Raw genomic sequence first — 12,356 nt, 5'->3', positions numbered from 1 at the left:
GGAATCAAATTAAAGCGGCTAGGTGTGAGGAGGTTAGTTCACAACAGAGGGATGGGAACCAGTGCAGAGAGACAGAGGGGTGTAAAGTGAGCGTAGAAGCAAAAAGTACAAAGGGGAAAAGTAAAAGTGGCAGGCCGACAAATCCAGGGCAAGCATTAAAAAGGGCTAAGAGAGTTGTAAAAGAGTGCCTGAAGGCTTTATGTGTCAATGCAAGGAGCATTCGTAATAAGGTGGATGAATTGAAAGTGCAGATTGTTATTAATGATTATGATATAGTTGGGATCACAGAGACATGGCTAAAAGAGATTGTTGGAATTTAGAAGATTGAGGGGGGATCTGATTGAAACGTATAAGATCCTAAAGGGATTGGACAGGCTAGATGCAGGAAGATTGTTCCCGATGTTGGGGAGGTCTAGAACGAGGGGTCACAGTTTGAGGATAGAGGGGAAGCCTTTTAGGACCGAGGTTAGGAAAAACTTCTTCACACAGAGAGTGGTGAATCTGTGGAATTCTCTGCCACAGCAAACTGTTGAGGCCAGTTCATTAGCTATGTTTAAAAGGAAGTTAGATATGGCCCTTGTGGCTACAGGGGTCAGGGGGTATGGAGGGAAGGCTGGGTTCTGAGTTGGATGATCAGCCATGATCATAATAAATGGCGGTGCAGGCTCGAAGGGCCGAATGGCCTACTCCTGCACCTATTTTCTATGTTTCTATGTTTCTATAACTCCGCCTCTCTCTCACCATGGCAACCAAGAAGCAACTGTGAACATTGAACTGTCCATCACATAACTCCGCCTCTCTCTCACCATGGCAACCAAGAAGCAACTGTGAACATCGAACCGTCCATCACATAACTCCGCCTCTCTCTCACCATGGCAACCAAGAAGCAGGCAGCAGTACTGCAGACAGTTTTTCTCTCTCATTTAAAGGCACAGTCCATGTCCACCGTAAATACTTCACCACGTTCACAGCAGGTGAACGGCCTCTCCCCAGTGTGAACTCAGTGATGCACAATTGGTTGATTTGGCTGAGAGAATTTCTTCCCACAGTCTGAGCAGCTGATCGGCCCCTTCCCAGTGTGGACTTGCTGATGTTCCTTCAGTTGAGATGACTGAATGAATCCCTTCCCACAGACAGAGCAGGTGAACGGCCATTTCCCTGTGTGTCAGCAGGTGAAATGACCAATTGAAACCCTTCCCACAGACTGAACAAGTGAATGGTCACTCCCTGGTGTGAACTGACTGGTGTCTCAGTAGATGAGATGAGCAAGTGAATCCCTTCCCACAGTCTGAGCAGGTGAATGGCCTCTCCCCGGTGTGAACTCGCTGATGTACCTTCAGTTGAGATGAATCTACGAATCCCTTCCCACACACTGAGCAGATGAATGGCCTCTCCCCAGTGTGAACTGACTGGTGTCTCAGTACAGCAGATGACTTTGTGAATCCCTTCCCACACACTGAGCAGGTGAACGGCCTCACCCCAGTGTGAATTCGCTGATGTACCCTCAGTTGATATGACTGAGTGAATCCCTTCCCACAGTCTGAGCAGGTGAACGGCCTCTCCCCAGTGTGAACTCGCTGATGTGTCAGTAGGTGAGCGAACAGTTTGAATCCCTTCCCACAGTCTGAGCAGGTGAACGGCCTATCCCCAGTGTGAACTCGCTGATGTACCTTCAGATTAAATGAGCAAGTGAATCCCTTCCCACAGACTGAGCAGGTGAATGGTCTCTCCCTGGTGTGAACTCTCTGATGTACCTTCAGTTGAGATGACTGAATGAATCCCTTCCCACAGTCTGAGCAGGTGAATGGTCTCTCCCCAGTGTGAACTCGCTGATGTGTCAGTAGGTGAGTGAACAGTTTGAATCCCTTCCCACAGTCTGAGCAGGTGAACGGCCTATCCCCAGTGTGAACTCGCTGATGTACCTTCAGATTAAATGAGCAAGTGAATCCCTTCCCACAGACTGAGCAGGTGAATGGTCTCTCCCTGGTGTGAACTCGCTGGTGTGCCTTCAGATGAGATGACTGAATGAATCCCTTCCCGCAGTCTGAGCAGGTGAATGGCCTCTCCCCAGTGTGAACTGACTGGTGTCTCAGTAACTGAGATGATACAGTAAATCCCTTCCCACAGTCTGAGCAGGTGAACGGCCTCTCTCCAGTGTGAACTCGCTGATGTACCTTCAGTTTACATGATTTAGTGAATCCCTTCCCACAGTCTGAGCAGGTGAACGGCCGCTCCCCGGTGTGAACTCGCTGGTGAGCCATTAGGTCAGATAACCGAGTGAAACATTCCCCACAAATTCAGCAGATGACCAGCCTCTGCTCAGTGTGAACAGACTGGTGTGTCCACAGGTGGGAAGACCGACTGAATCCCTTCTCACACACAGAAAAGGTGAATGGCCTTGTCCCAGTGTGAACTTGCTGATGCACCTTCAGCTGAGATGACCGACTGAATCCATTCCCATTGTCTCAGCAGGTGAATGGGTTCCCCCCTTTGTTGATGTACAGCTGGGATTTTCTTTGATCTACTGTCAATATAAAGTGCCACAGTTTTAAAGCCATGAAAACATCTTCTGCCCAGATGAATGGTTGGTCTGCACAGCTGTTAAAAGGAATTAAATGAATATTAATATTATTTCATGTTCTTGTCACAGAGTCATAGAAAAGTACAACACAGAAACAGGCCCTTTGGCCCATCTAGTTTGTGTTGAACTATTTAAACTACCTACCCCCGTACCCGTACCATCCAGGTACCTATACAAACCTCTTACATGTTGAAATTGAGCTCGCATGCACCAGTTGGACTGTCTGCTCATTCCACACCTGGATGACCATCTGTGTGAAAAAGTTTCCCCTCATGTTCCCCTTCATGTTTCAATGTCACCCTTAATCTGTGGCCTCTGGTTGTAGTCCCACCAAATCTCAGTGGAAAAAGCCAGCTTGCATTTACCCTAACTATAACCCTCATAATTTTGGCACACCTGCATCAAATCTCCCCTCAATCTTTTACATTCCAAGGAATAAAGCCCCATCCTGTTCAATCTCTCCTTATAACCCAAGTCCTCCAGACCTGGCAACATCCTTGCGAATTTTCCCTGAACTCTTTCAACCTCTTTCACATCTTCCTGCAGGTTGGTGATGTGACAAAGGTGTGCATAGACTGAGATGTTGACTGTCCTGTGCTATCAGCAGTGGGATCGTCAGTTGATCTGCCACCTGTCTTCAGGAGGAGAGATAAGTAAGACAATGGAGCAACATTTGGAAATGTTAATGAAGAGACGAGAGAGTTTAATGGAAGGAGACACCGGTCTGAGTATTGTCAAGACCGGCTGCTTTGAACCCTGAACTTTTTGAAGTCTGATGGACAGGCGATACCCCAATAGGGGGGATAAAAAGGGACAGGTTTGCTAAGGCAACGGACACCACTCACGACACCACGAGGTAACGAGACCCTGGAAGCGGTGCGCCCCCACAAGTCGGTGGGAGTTTTGGAGGGCTGGTCACAGGACCAGCCATAGACGCACAGGGTGGAAAGTTACGGTCGGCAGGAACCAGGTGTGTGTGTCCGCCCTTGCCTGGGTGCTAGGTTCACCGCAGAAGAACGATCGTGTCTGAAACGGAGGGGTCACAGTCGGTGACCTCAGAAGACATTACAAAGGGCTCGCCCGAAAGCTAACTGCGAGGAATATCGAAGGTCTGTTTGGAATCCGATTTGAATATTCATTCGTTCTCTCTCTCTCTTCAACGGCACAAAAGTGATTACTGTGAAATGAACTAAATTGAACTCTGTCACTTGTGATTGATCATTTTACCCCTAGACTGCGGTAGAGCTTGATTGATCCTATTATCCTAGTCCTGTGTACATGTGTGTTTATTCATTGCTAACCTGTTGCATTTATATCCTTACTATTAGGGTACTGTGTTGCTTATTCCTTTAATAAAACTTTCTTAGTTCCAGTAATCCAGACTCCAACTGAGTGATCCATTTCTGCTGGTTTGGCAACCCAGTTACGGGGTACGTAACAGTGACCAAAACTGGACCCAACACTCCAAATTAGGTCTCACCAATGTCTTGTACAACACCAACATAACATCCATCTCTTGTACTCAGTAATTTGGTTTATGAACGCCAATGTCCCAAAATCTTTTTTTCCATCCCTATCAAACTGTGACACCACTTTCAGTGAAATATAGACCTGTATTCTCAGATTCATTTCTTCTACAACACTTCTCGGTGCCCTACCAGTCACTGTGTAAGACCTACCCTGGTAGGTCCTACTAAAGTGCAACACTTCACACTTGTCTGCATTAAATTCCATTTTCCATTTCTCAACCCATTTTTCCAGTGGGTCCAGATGTCACTGCAAGATATGATAGTCTTCCTCGCTGTCCACTACACCACTAATCTTGGTGTCATCCACAAATTTGCTGATCCAGTTAACCACCATATCATCCAGATAACTGATATAGATGACAAACAACTAGTCACAGGCTTCCAGTCGGAGGGGAAGATCCATCTGCTTCCATACTCTGGTGATGAAGTTTTAAGGGGATTGGGTGAAATAAGAAATGATTCTTGGACTCTTGTAAATAATGGGTTAAAATTTAAGTGTGAAATTATGTGTGCTCTGTTCTGGATAGTGTGCAAATTTCTGTTTTGTCCTTCACTGAGGAATCTGCTTGCAGCTTGTTTAGATTAACGACTCACAGATGTCTCTTGGGAACATTACGTAGAGTTGAGTTCTCATGAGACACGAATTGAACTAAGTTCCCTCCCATGTCTAACAAAAGAGAATAACTGATAAGGATTGGACAGAACGTTCATTTGTTATTAAAACCCTGATTTAGTGGACTCTCTTATCTCAGAAATTAAGTTTTGCTCCAACGGACAAGGTGGGAATACCAGTTGAACTAAAGTCCTCTTTGTTTTGCTAGTTCTATAAATTGTAACATTTCTGCATGTTAGACAAAGGTTCGTCACGAGCCGCCAGAGGGAGAGGAGTTCTGTCTCTCTGATGCTCGGCTCTGAGCTTCTCACCGGCTCAGTTCAAACAAATAAACTGATGAAAAGGATAAAGTAAAGAACTGTTTGTGGTGTGGTTATTGGTCCGGCCAATTTAAGTTTATACCATAAAGAGTATCCCATCCAGATACTTCACACCTTTGTACGGCTACTCTCTTCTGTTGACTTCAGGAAACAGCAGAGAACTGTGGACACAGCTGAGCACATCATGGAAACAAGCCTCCCCTCCACGGACTCACTCACTCACTCGAGAGACTTTGAACTTTTTACTGAGCCACGGACTGTTCTTCATCAAGTTATGGTATTGTTGCACTGTTGTAACTATATGTTATAATTACGTGGTTTTGTTAGTTTTTTCAGTCTTGGTCTGTCCTGTGTTTTGTGATATCACACCGGAGGAAATACTGTTTCATTTCTTAATGCATGCATTACTAAATGACAATAAAAGACGACTGTGTGTCTTCATAATCTAATAATCCAATTAAACATTCCCAGAACCCCAGACCAGACATTCTTCATTCTCAACCACCCCTCGGGTCGAAGATAAATGAAAACGAAAAAACAGAAAACATACCCCCAGACCTTGGGATATTTTCCATTCTGCTGTTATAAGCAAACTGAATATTCCTCAGCATTATAAGGTAGACTCTTGACTTCATAATGTAACTAGATGTGACCTTGCACCATGTCTACCTGCAGTGGATTTTCTCTGTAACCACATTGCTTTGTTACACACTGTTAATGTTTTATCATAATCTACTGTTGTAATGTGTGGATCTGAGATGATGGTTTGCAAGACAAGATTTTCATTGAACCTCGGTACATGACAATAATAAACGATTCCCCACTTTAATTGTGTGGAAATATTAGACAGACTGAGCTTCTCATCTGGAACTTCTGGAGGGAGATTTCACTGAAGTGTACAAATGTTTGAGAAGCCCAGAAAAACAGAAACGGCTTCCTTCTTGGAATAATAGGGCTATATACCTCGAAACATTGGCGACACTTCGGCAATTTGTAACAGTGGAATGAAGTCAATGAATAAAAAATGCCCACCCACAATGAGAGGACGTGACAGATCTGGATCTCACTCCCTTGTCTGAATGGAAGAAAGATTAAACTAAACAACCATGAGAAACAAACCCGCAGACGTAAGGAAGTGGACGTGACGTCAGACCCCGGTGTAGCAAACCCATGCGTGACATCAGGCATTGGAGGGGGGAGGGAAGGGGAGAGGATAAGATTTTTGGTTCCATGGCTGTCTTCCAGGGAAGGTGGGACCTGCACAGAAGGGACCACAACAAGACAGAAGGTTCTTTGGAAACTGAAGGTCTGAAGGCAGAAAAGCTACCTGGGTCAGATGGTTTACACCCAGAGTTCTGAAAGAGGTGGCCGGAGAGATCGTGGAGGCATTAGCAATGATCCTTCAAGAACCACTAAATTCAGGAATGGTTCTGGAAGACTGGAATATTGCAAATGTCACTCCACTCATCAAGAAGGGAGAGAGGCAGAAGAAAGGAAACTACTGGCCAGTGAATCTGACAGTGGTTAGGAAGATGTTGGAGTCGATTGATAAGGATGTGAGTTCAGGGGACTTGGAGGCACAAGATACAATAGGCCTGAGTCAGCATCGTTTCCTCAAGGGAAAACTGCTGTACTCACTGTACACCCACAATTGTGTAGCCAAGTTTCCATCAAACTCAATATATAGGTTTGCTGATGACACAACAATTGTAGGACGTATGTCGGGAAATGATGAGTTTAAGTACAGAGAGGAAATTAAGAACCTGGTGGCATGGTGTGAAGACAATAACCTATCCCTCAACGTCAGCAAGACAAAGGGATTGGTTGTTGACTTCAGAAGGAGTAGCGGACCGCACGACCCAATTTACATCGGTGGTGCGCAAGTGCAACAGGTCAAAAGTTTTAAGTTCCTCAGGGTCAATATTACAAATGACCTGACTTGGTCCAACCAAGCAGAGTTCACTGCCAAGAAGGCCCACCAGCGCCTTGACTTGCAGAGAAAACTAAAGAGATTTGGCCTGTCCCCTAAAAACCTCACTAATTTTTATAGATGCACCGTAGAAAGCATTCTTCTAGGGTGCATCACAACCTGGTATGGAAGTTGTCCTGTCCAAGACCGAAAGAAGCTGCAGAAGATCGTGAACACGGTGCAGCACATCACACAAACCAATCTTCCATTCGTGGACTCACTTTACACCGCACGCTGTCGGAGCAGTGCTGCCAGGATAATCAAGGTCACGACCCACCCAGCCAACACACTTTTTGTCCCTCTTCCCTCCGGGAGAAGGTTCAGGAGCTTGAAGACTCGTATGGCCAGATTTGGGAACAGCTTCTTTCCAACTGTGATAAGGCTGCTGAACGGATCCTGACCCGGATCTGGGCCGTGCCCTCCAAATATCCGGACCTGCCTCTCAGTTTTTTTTACACGACCTTACTTCCCATTTTTCTATTTTCTATTTATGATTTATAATTTAAATTTTTAATATTTACTAATTTTAACTATTTTTAATATTTTTAATATTTAATAATTGTAATCCAGGGAGAGTGAAGCGCAGAATCAAATATTGCTGTGATGATTGTACATTCTAGTACCAAATGAAAGGGTTGACTATTCTCTAAATGGAGAGAATGTACAAAAAATCTGAGCTGCAAATGGAATTGGAAGTCCTTGTGCAGGATTCACTGAAGGTTAATTTGTGGGTCGAGTCTGTGGTGAGGAAGGCAAATGTGATTTTTGCATTCAGTTCAAGGAGACTAAAATATAACAGTGAGGATGTAATGTTGAGACTTTATAAAGCTCTTGGATTGTTCTCAGCAGTTTTGGGCCCCTTATCTCAGAAAGGATGCACTGACACTGGAGAGAGTTCAAAGCAGGTTTACGAAAATGAGTGCAGAATTGAATGGCCTGTCATAGAAAGAGCATTTGATGGCTCTGGACCTGTATTCAGAGGAATGAAGGATGATTTCATTGAATCCTATTGAATGGTGAATGGCCTTGATTGAGTGGATGTGGAGAGGATATTTCCTGTATTGGGAGAGTCCATGACCAGAGGACGCAGCTTCAGATTAAAGGGGGTAGAGGGGCGTTCTTTTAGAAAGGAGATAAGGGGGAATTCTTCAGTCAGAGAGTGGTGAATCTGTGGAATCCTTTGCCACGGGCAGCTGTGAAGGCCAGGTATTTATGGATATCAAAGGCAGAGGTTGCTAGATTCCTGATGGGTGACGGTTTACGGGGAGAAGGAAGGAGACTGGGACAGAGGAAAAATGGAACAGGCATGATTAAATGGCAGAGCAGGTGCGATGGGCCAAATGGCCTAATTTTGCTCCTACAGTATATTTTATGGTTTTATGTAGGGGCAACAGAATGACGTCACATGTGGGTGAGAGTTTGTATTCAAAAACTTTTTGATGGACATTTTTTATGATATCAGGGGGTGAACAAAGGAAACGACGGTTTTCATCAATGAATCCAACATTGTGTGACTTAAAGTCCCCTGCAAGATACCCTACTCTGCCATGTTGTCCGTAGAGTGGGCGGTGTGGTGCTTGTCTCGAGTTGGGTCACAAAACCCCACCGTTTCTGAGGAGGACTTTCCGGGGTGATCTGGTCTGGGGTGGGTCAGTCAGTGCAGTGTCTTGTTGTTTAGTATTTTCAGAAACAACAGTTTTACTGATATAAACCGGAATTGCCAGCAGGGTAAAGACAGGTTCGTATCAGTTAACAGAAGACCTCTCATCCCTGCAGTCCTTGTCTCCCGGCAATCTAAACACCCCGAAAGTGTAGGTACCCCTTCCTCTAAAGTGAGTGAATCATTCACGATAGCTGATCGCTGAGAGGAATGATATTTGTTGGGCGTTAAAGTTGGTCCAGGTTTGGCTGGATGGAGTTAATGCAGAGTTCGGGGGTGTCACAGTGAAAGAACCGAACAGCCAGATCCTCGACGTTGTCCCTCCGACCTCCGGCCACTGGTGGCGCCGTGGGGACCTCCTGCAAATCACAGCACAGGGCCGACCCCAGCTGTTGCCGGCGGTTCTCCTGGTTGGGCGGCGATGAGGAAGGGTCTGATCTCGGGTTTGTGTAAATCGAAGAGCGGTTGCAGTGGGAAAGGGCTGGGACCGAGCCGGACAGCTGGACAGTCTGGGCTGGGAATGTAGGATCAGTTAGTTGTGGTCCCCAAGCTGTGAGAGTGGATGTCGGTGACGTGGATCTGTTTACGTGTACGGGTGTGGGGTAAATGGTGGGAAAGTTGTGGGGCTATTGGCGGGGTGGAGGGAGGTTGGAGATGTGTGGGTTATCAGACACAGTGTGACCCAGGAGGAGTGGTCCTAGGCAGATTAAGTTGGAAGCAAGAGAGGATCTCGTCCGTTGCATCAGACAGCTTTCAGGAAGCAACAAATCTCTCTTTATATTAATCACTGTCTAATCTTGCTGCTAACATTGTGTTTGTCACAGAGCCCAGAGTCTAGGAACAGCTAGATGGTAGGAAGCAGATGGTGATGATGGGAGGCTGGTTATTGGAGTCCAGGTCCGTGTCTCATAGAGCTCCCCAGGGTTACACCCATTGTTAATTGTCATCTATGTCAATAATCTGGTTGAGAATGTACAGGGTATGGGGAGTGAGTTTGCAGCAAGTAATTTCAAACAATTACTTCTTTTTGCAAGATAGTAATATAAACACCCCTCTTTCCCTCTCCACACTCAGAACCGACCAAAAGCTACTTCAGAAGATGCAAGTTCTTTAAATGAGCAAACACTGAGGGAATGTGAGTGAGTTTAAAGAGCTGGGATACTGACAGTACATTACCAGACCTGGAGTGATTGCAACTGGGTCTGACAGAGGCGTAACTGGTATTTCTGGGCACATTCAGTCTCACCACAACTATTCCCTACCTTATTTTGTACAGATATGTAATGTCTAAAGGACCAGTGTTTGAGTAAATGAGACTCACCGAACTTGCTCCGGACTGAATCAATGGAAACCCTGAGTCAGAAGGGTTCTCTCCAGTTGATGCTCTCAGTCCTCGGGCTGGTTCATTTGCTGCTGTTCCCTCATCTTCAGTCGTGGTTTGCTTCCAGTTGTGGGCTTTTGTTCCAATAAATCTCTCACCACAGGTCTAACTTCAAAATGAAAGATAATGAAACATGTTAACAATACAAAGGAGAACAAAATATTTCTGCTCACTGAAATCTAAACATTGAAGACAAATATAATGATCTCAGTGAACAAATCTGTAATTATCCCTGACACGTCACAAAACCTGATAAGGGATAGGAAGGAGTCATCATTCAGTCATGGTAAGATATAAGACACAGGAACAGAATTAGGTGATTCGATCCATCGAGTCTGCTCCATCATTCAACCACGGCTGAGATTTATTCCAACACCATATTCCCGCCTTCCTCCTGTAACCCTGAAGCTACTTAGCAATCATGAATATTTTAATCTGCCCTGAATATACCCAAATGACAGCCTCAGCCACCCTCTGTGGCGACAAATTCCACAGATCAGCCATCTTTTGGCTGAAGAAATTTTTCTCATCTCAGTTTTAAAGGGAAGCATCTTTATTCTGAGACTGTGCTGTCAGATCACAGACTCTCCATCTAATGGAAATATCCTCTCAATGTCCATTGTATCCAGGCTTTTCAGCATTCAGTAGGTTTACTTAACCACCTCCCCTTTCACCACCCCGTCTGAACTCCATTCAGCACAGCCCCATAACTATCAAATGCTCCTCATACATAAAACCGATCATTCCTGAGATTATTCATGTGAACCTTGTATGCAACAACTGCACTGAACACATTCCCAAGTACAACAGACAATCAGGAAATTTAAACCTTTCCAGAGTGAATGTAATAAAAAGAAACTGGAATCACCAGAATCGCTCAACAGGTAAGGAACTGCTGTGGGGAGAGCAACAAATTTAATGATTCAGGTTCACAATCTTGCCAGGATGGATTCAGAATTTAGTGCAGATCTCCAGCAAATTGAGTTTCTGTTTGATTTCCACTGTCCGACAGACAGGTGACAGTGAGGAAGAATTTCCAATCACAGTTCGAACACTGAACCCCCCAGGTCTATTTCTACTGGTGCAAACACAGAACAGCCCATTTAATCACAGCCTGTCCTTGTGAGGGATGGAATACAAACTCATTCCCTCCTCAGATCAACAGCATGGCTTCCAAAGGAACTCCAGAAACATACATTTGATCCAAGATGGGAAATACATGCTCAACACCTCAGAAACCCTGGCAGATTGATCCCTGGGTCCATTTTACTTGGATCTAAAACTGTGATATCCCAGGACCCAACCTCACAGGGTCACACAGCTGAACCTGTCACTGACCAACCCTCAGAGCCTCACATATCGTCCCCACATCTCAGACTGGGTGGTGCTATCCGGGATTTCCCCACAACCAATGTCCAGCTGCTCGAAACTTCTGCTTCATTGCAGAAGGATGAACATCCAGTCCCATCTGTAGAAGCACTAACCAAAGTCAAATCCAGAACACCGACAGTACCATATGCCTGGAATGCCGATCACAGGATTATAGCCCAAGCACCAACTCTCCCAGTACTCTTTGCTGACAGGAAAATGCTGCAGTGTGTCAGCCAGTCACAGTTCAAAAACCAGCACCTCCACACCAATGCACAACACAACTGGTACCTGATGACCCTCTGGCATTCCAGCTAACAAAAACTGATTCTGGAAATAACTCAGCGAGGCCAAACGTGTAAAAAAACACTTCACAATGCAGACAAAGTTTAGAAGAAAGATTGCTGATATATAACATTGAGGAGGTGGGACACAGGGTGGACTGAGGTTGACCCAGATGGTTGATGCATATCACTGAAGTGGGGAGGGATGGGGAGACAGGACAAAGGTTGAACAAGATGGGCAGGGAATGAGCAGAGGGAACCATGTGGGGAAGAAATCTAGGATCATTACTGATGATCCTCTAGCAATACACATATAGTGAATGAATAGTACATACTACTGCACCAAAGATCCTAAAATGACAAAATTAGAACAAACAATAAGAACTTTGGCATATGAAATTTGGCCCTCACCAATTTTTAATCACCACACCATAGAAAGTTTCCCAACCGGACACTTCACGCTTTTGCATGGTAATTACTCTGCCCGTGACTGCGAGGAACTGCAGAGACCCTTGGATACAGATCAGACAAACCCCCTCCCAGCCTGGGAACCACAACGAACGGATCTCACAGCCCGGGCTCGGGCGCAAAGCTAAAACCGGGGCTGCGGGACCGGAGAGCCCGGAGCCTTCAGCCGTCCGGGAGAACACG

At 45.4% G+C, this 12,356-nt stretch overlaps 1 protein-coding gene across 2 annotated transcripts; it reads right to left on the bottom strand.

Annotated features, from left to right (window-relative positions):
- Positions 1-731: 731 nt before the first annotated feature.
- LOC134341944 (zinc finger protein 227-like) lies at positions 732-12,148 on the bottom strand. Of its 2 annotated transcripts, XM_063039896.1 has the most exons (3): positions 12,117-12,148; positions 9,994-10,158; positions 732-2,598 (listed from the first exon to the last, which is right to left on the bottom strand). In XM_063039896.1, the coding sequence occupies exon 3, from the start codon at positions 2,259-2,261 to the stop codon at positions 1,221-1,223; it is 1,041 nt and encodes a 346-aa protein (XP_062895966.1). In that variant the 5' UTR covers positions 2,262-2,598; positions 9,994-10,158; positions 12,117-12,148; the 3' UTR covers positions 732-1,220. The 2 variants fall into 2 exon arrangements, with proteins under 2 accessions (XP_062895966.1, XP_062895967.1); XM_063039897.1 differs by lacking the exon at positions 12,117-12,148 and having other exon boundaries at positions 9,994-10,248.
- Positions 12,149-12,356: the final 208 nt, after the last annotated feature.

Source organism: Mobula hypostoma, unplaced genomic scaffold (assembly GCF_963921235.1).
Source record: "Mobula hypostoma unplaced genomic scaffold, sMobHyp1.1 scaffold_42, whole genome shotgun sequence".
Taxonomy (NCBI): domain Eukaryota; kingdom Metazoa; phylum Chordata; class Chondrichthyes; order Myliobatiformes; family Myliobatidae; genus Mobula; species Mobula hypostoma.
Note: the sequence above shows the minus strand (reverse complement) of the source record. Positions and strands in the feature narration are given on the sequence as shown.

Excerpts from the sequence above, each read along its gene's own strand:
- LOC134341944 (XM_063039896.1), bottom strand. The coding sequence starts at position 2,261 with ATGGCTCACCAGCGAGTTCACACCGGGGAGCGGCCGTTCACCTGCTCA.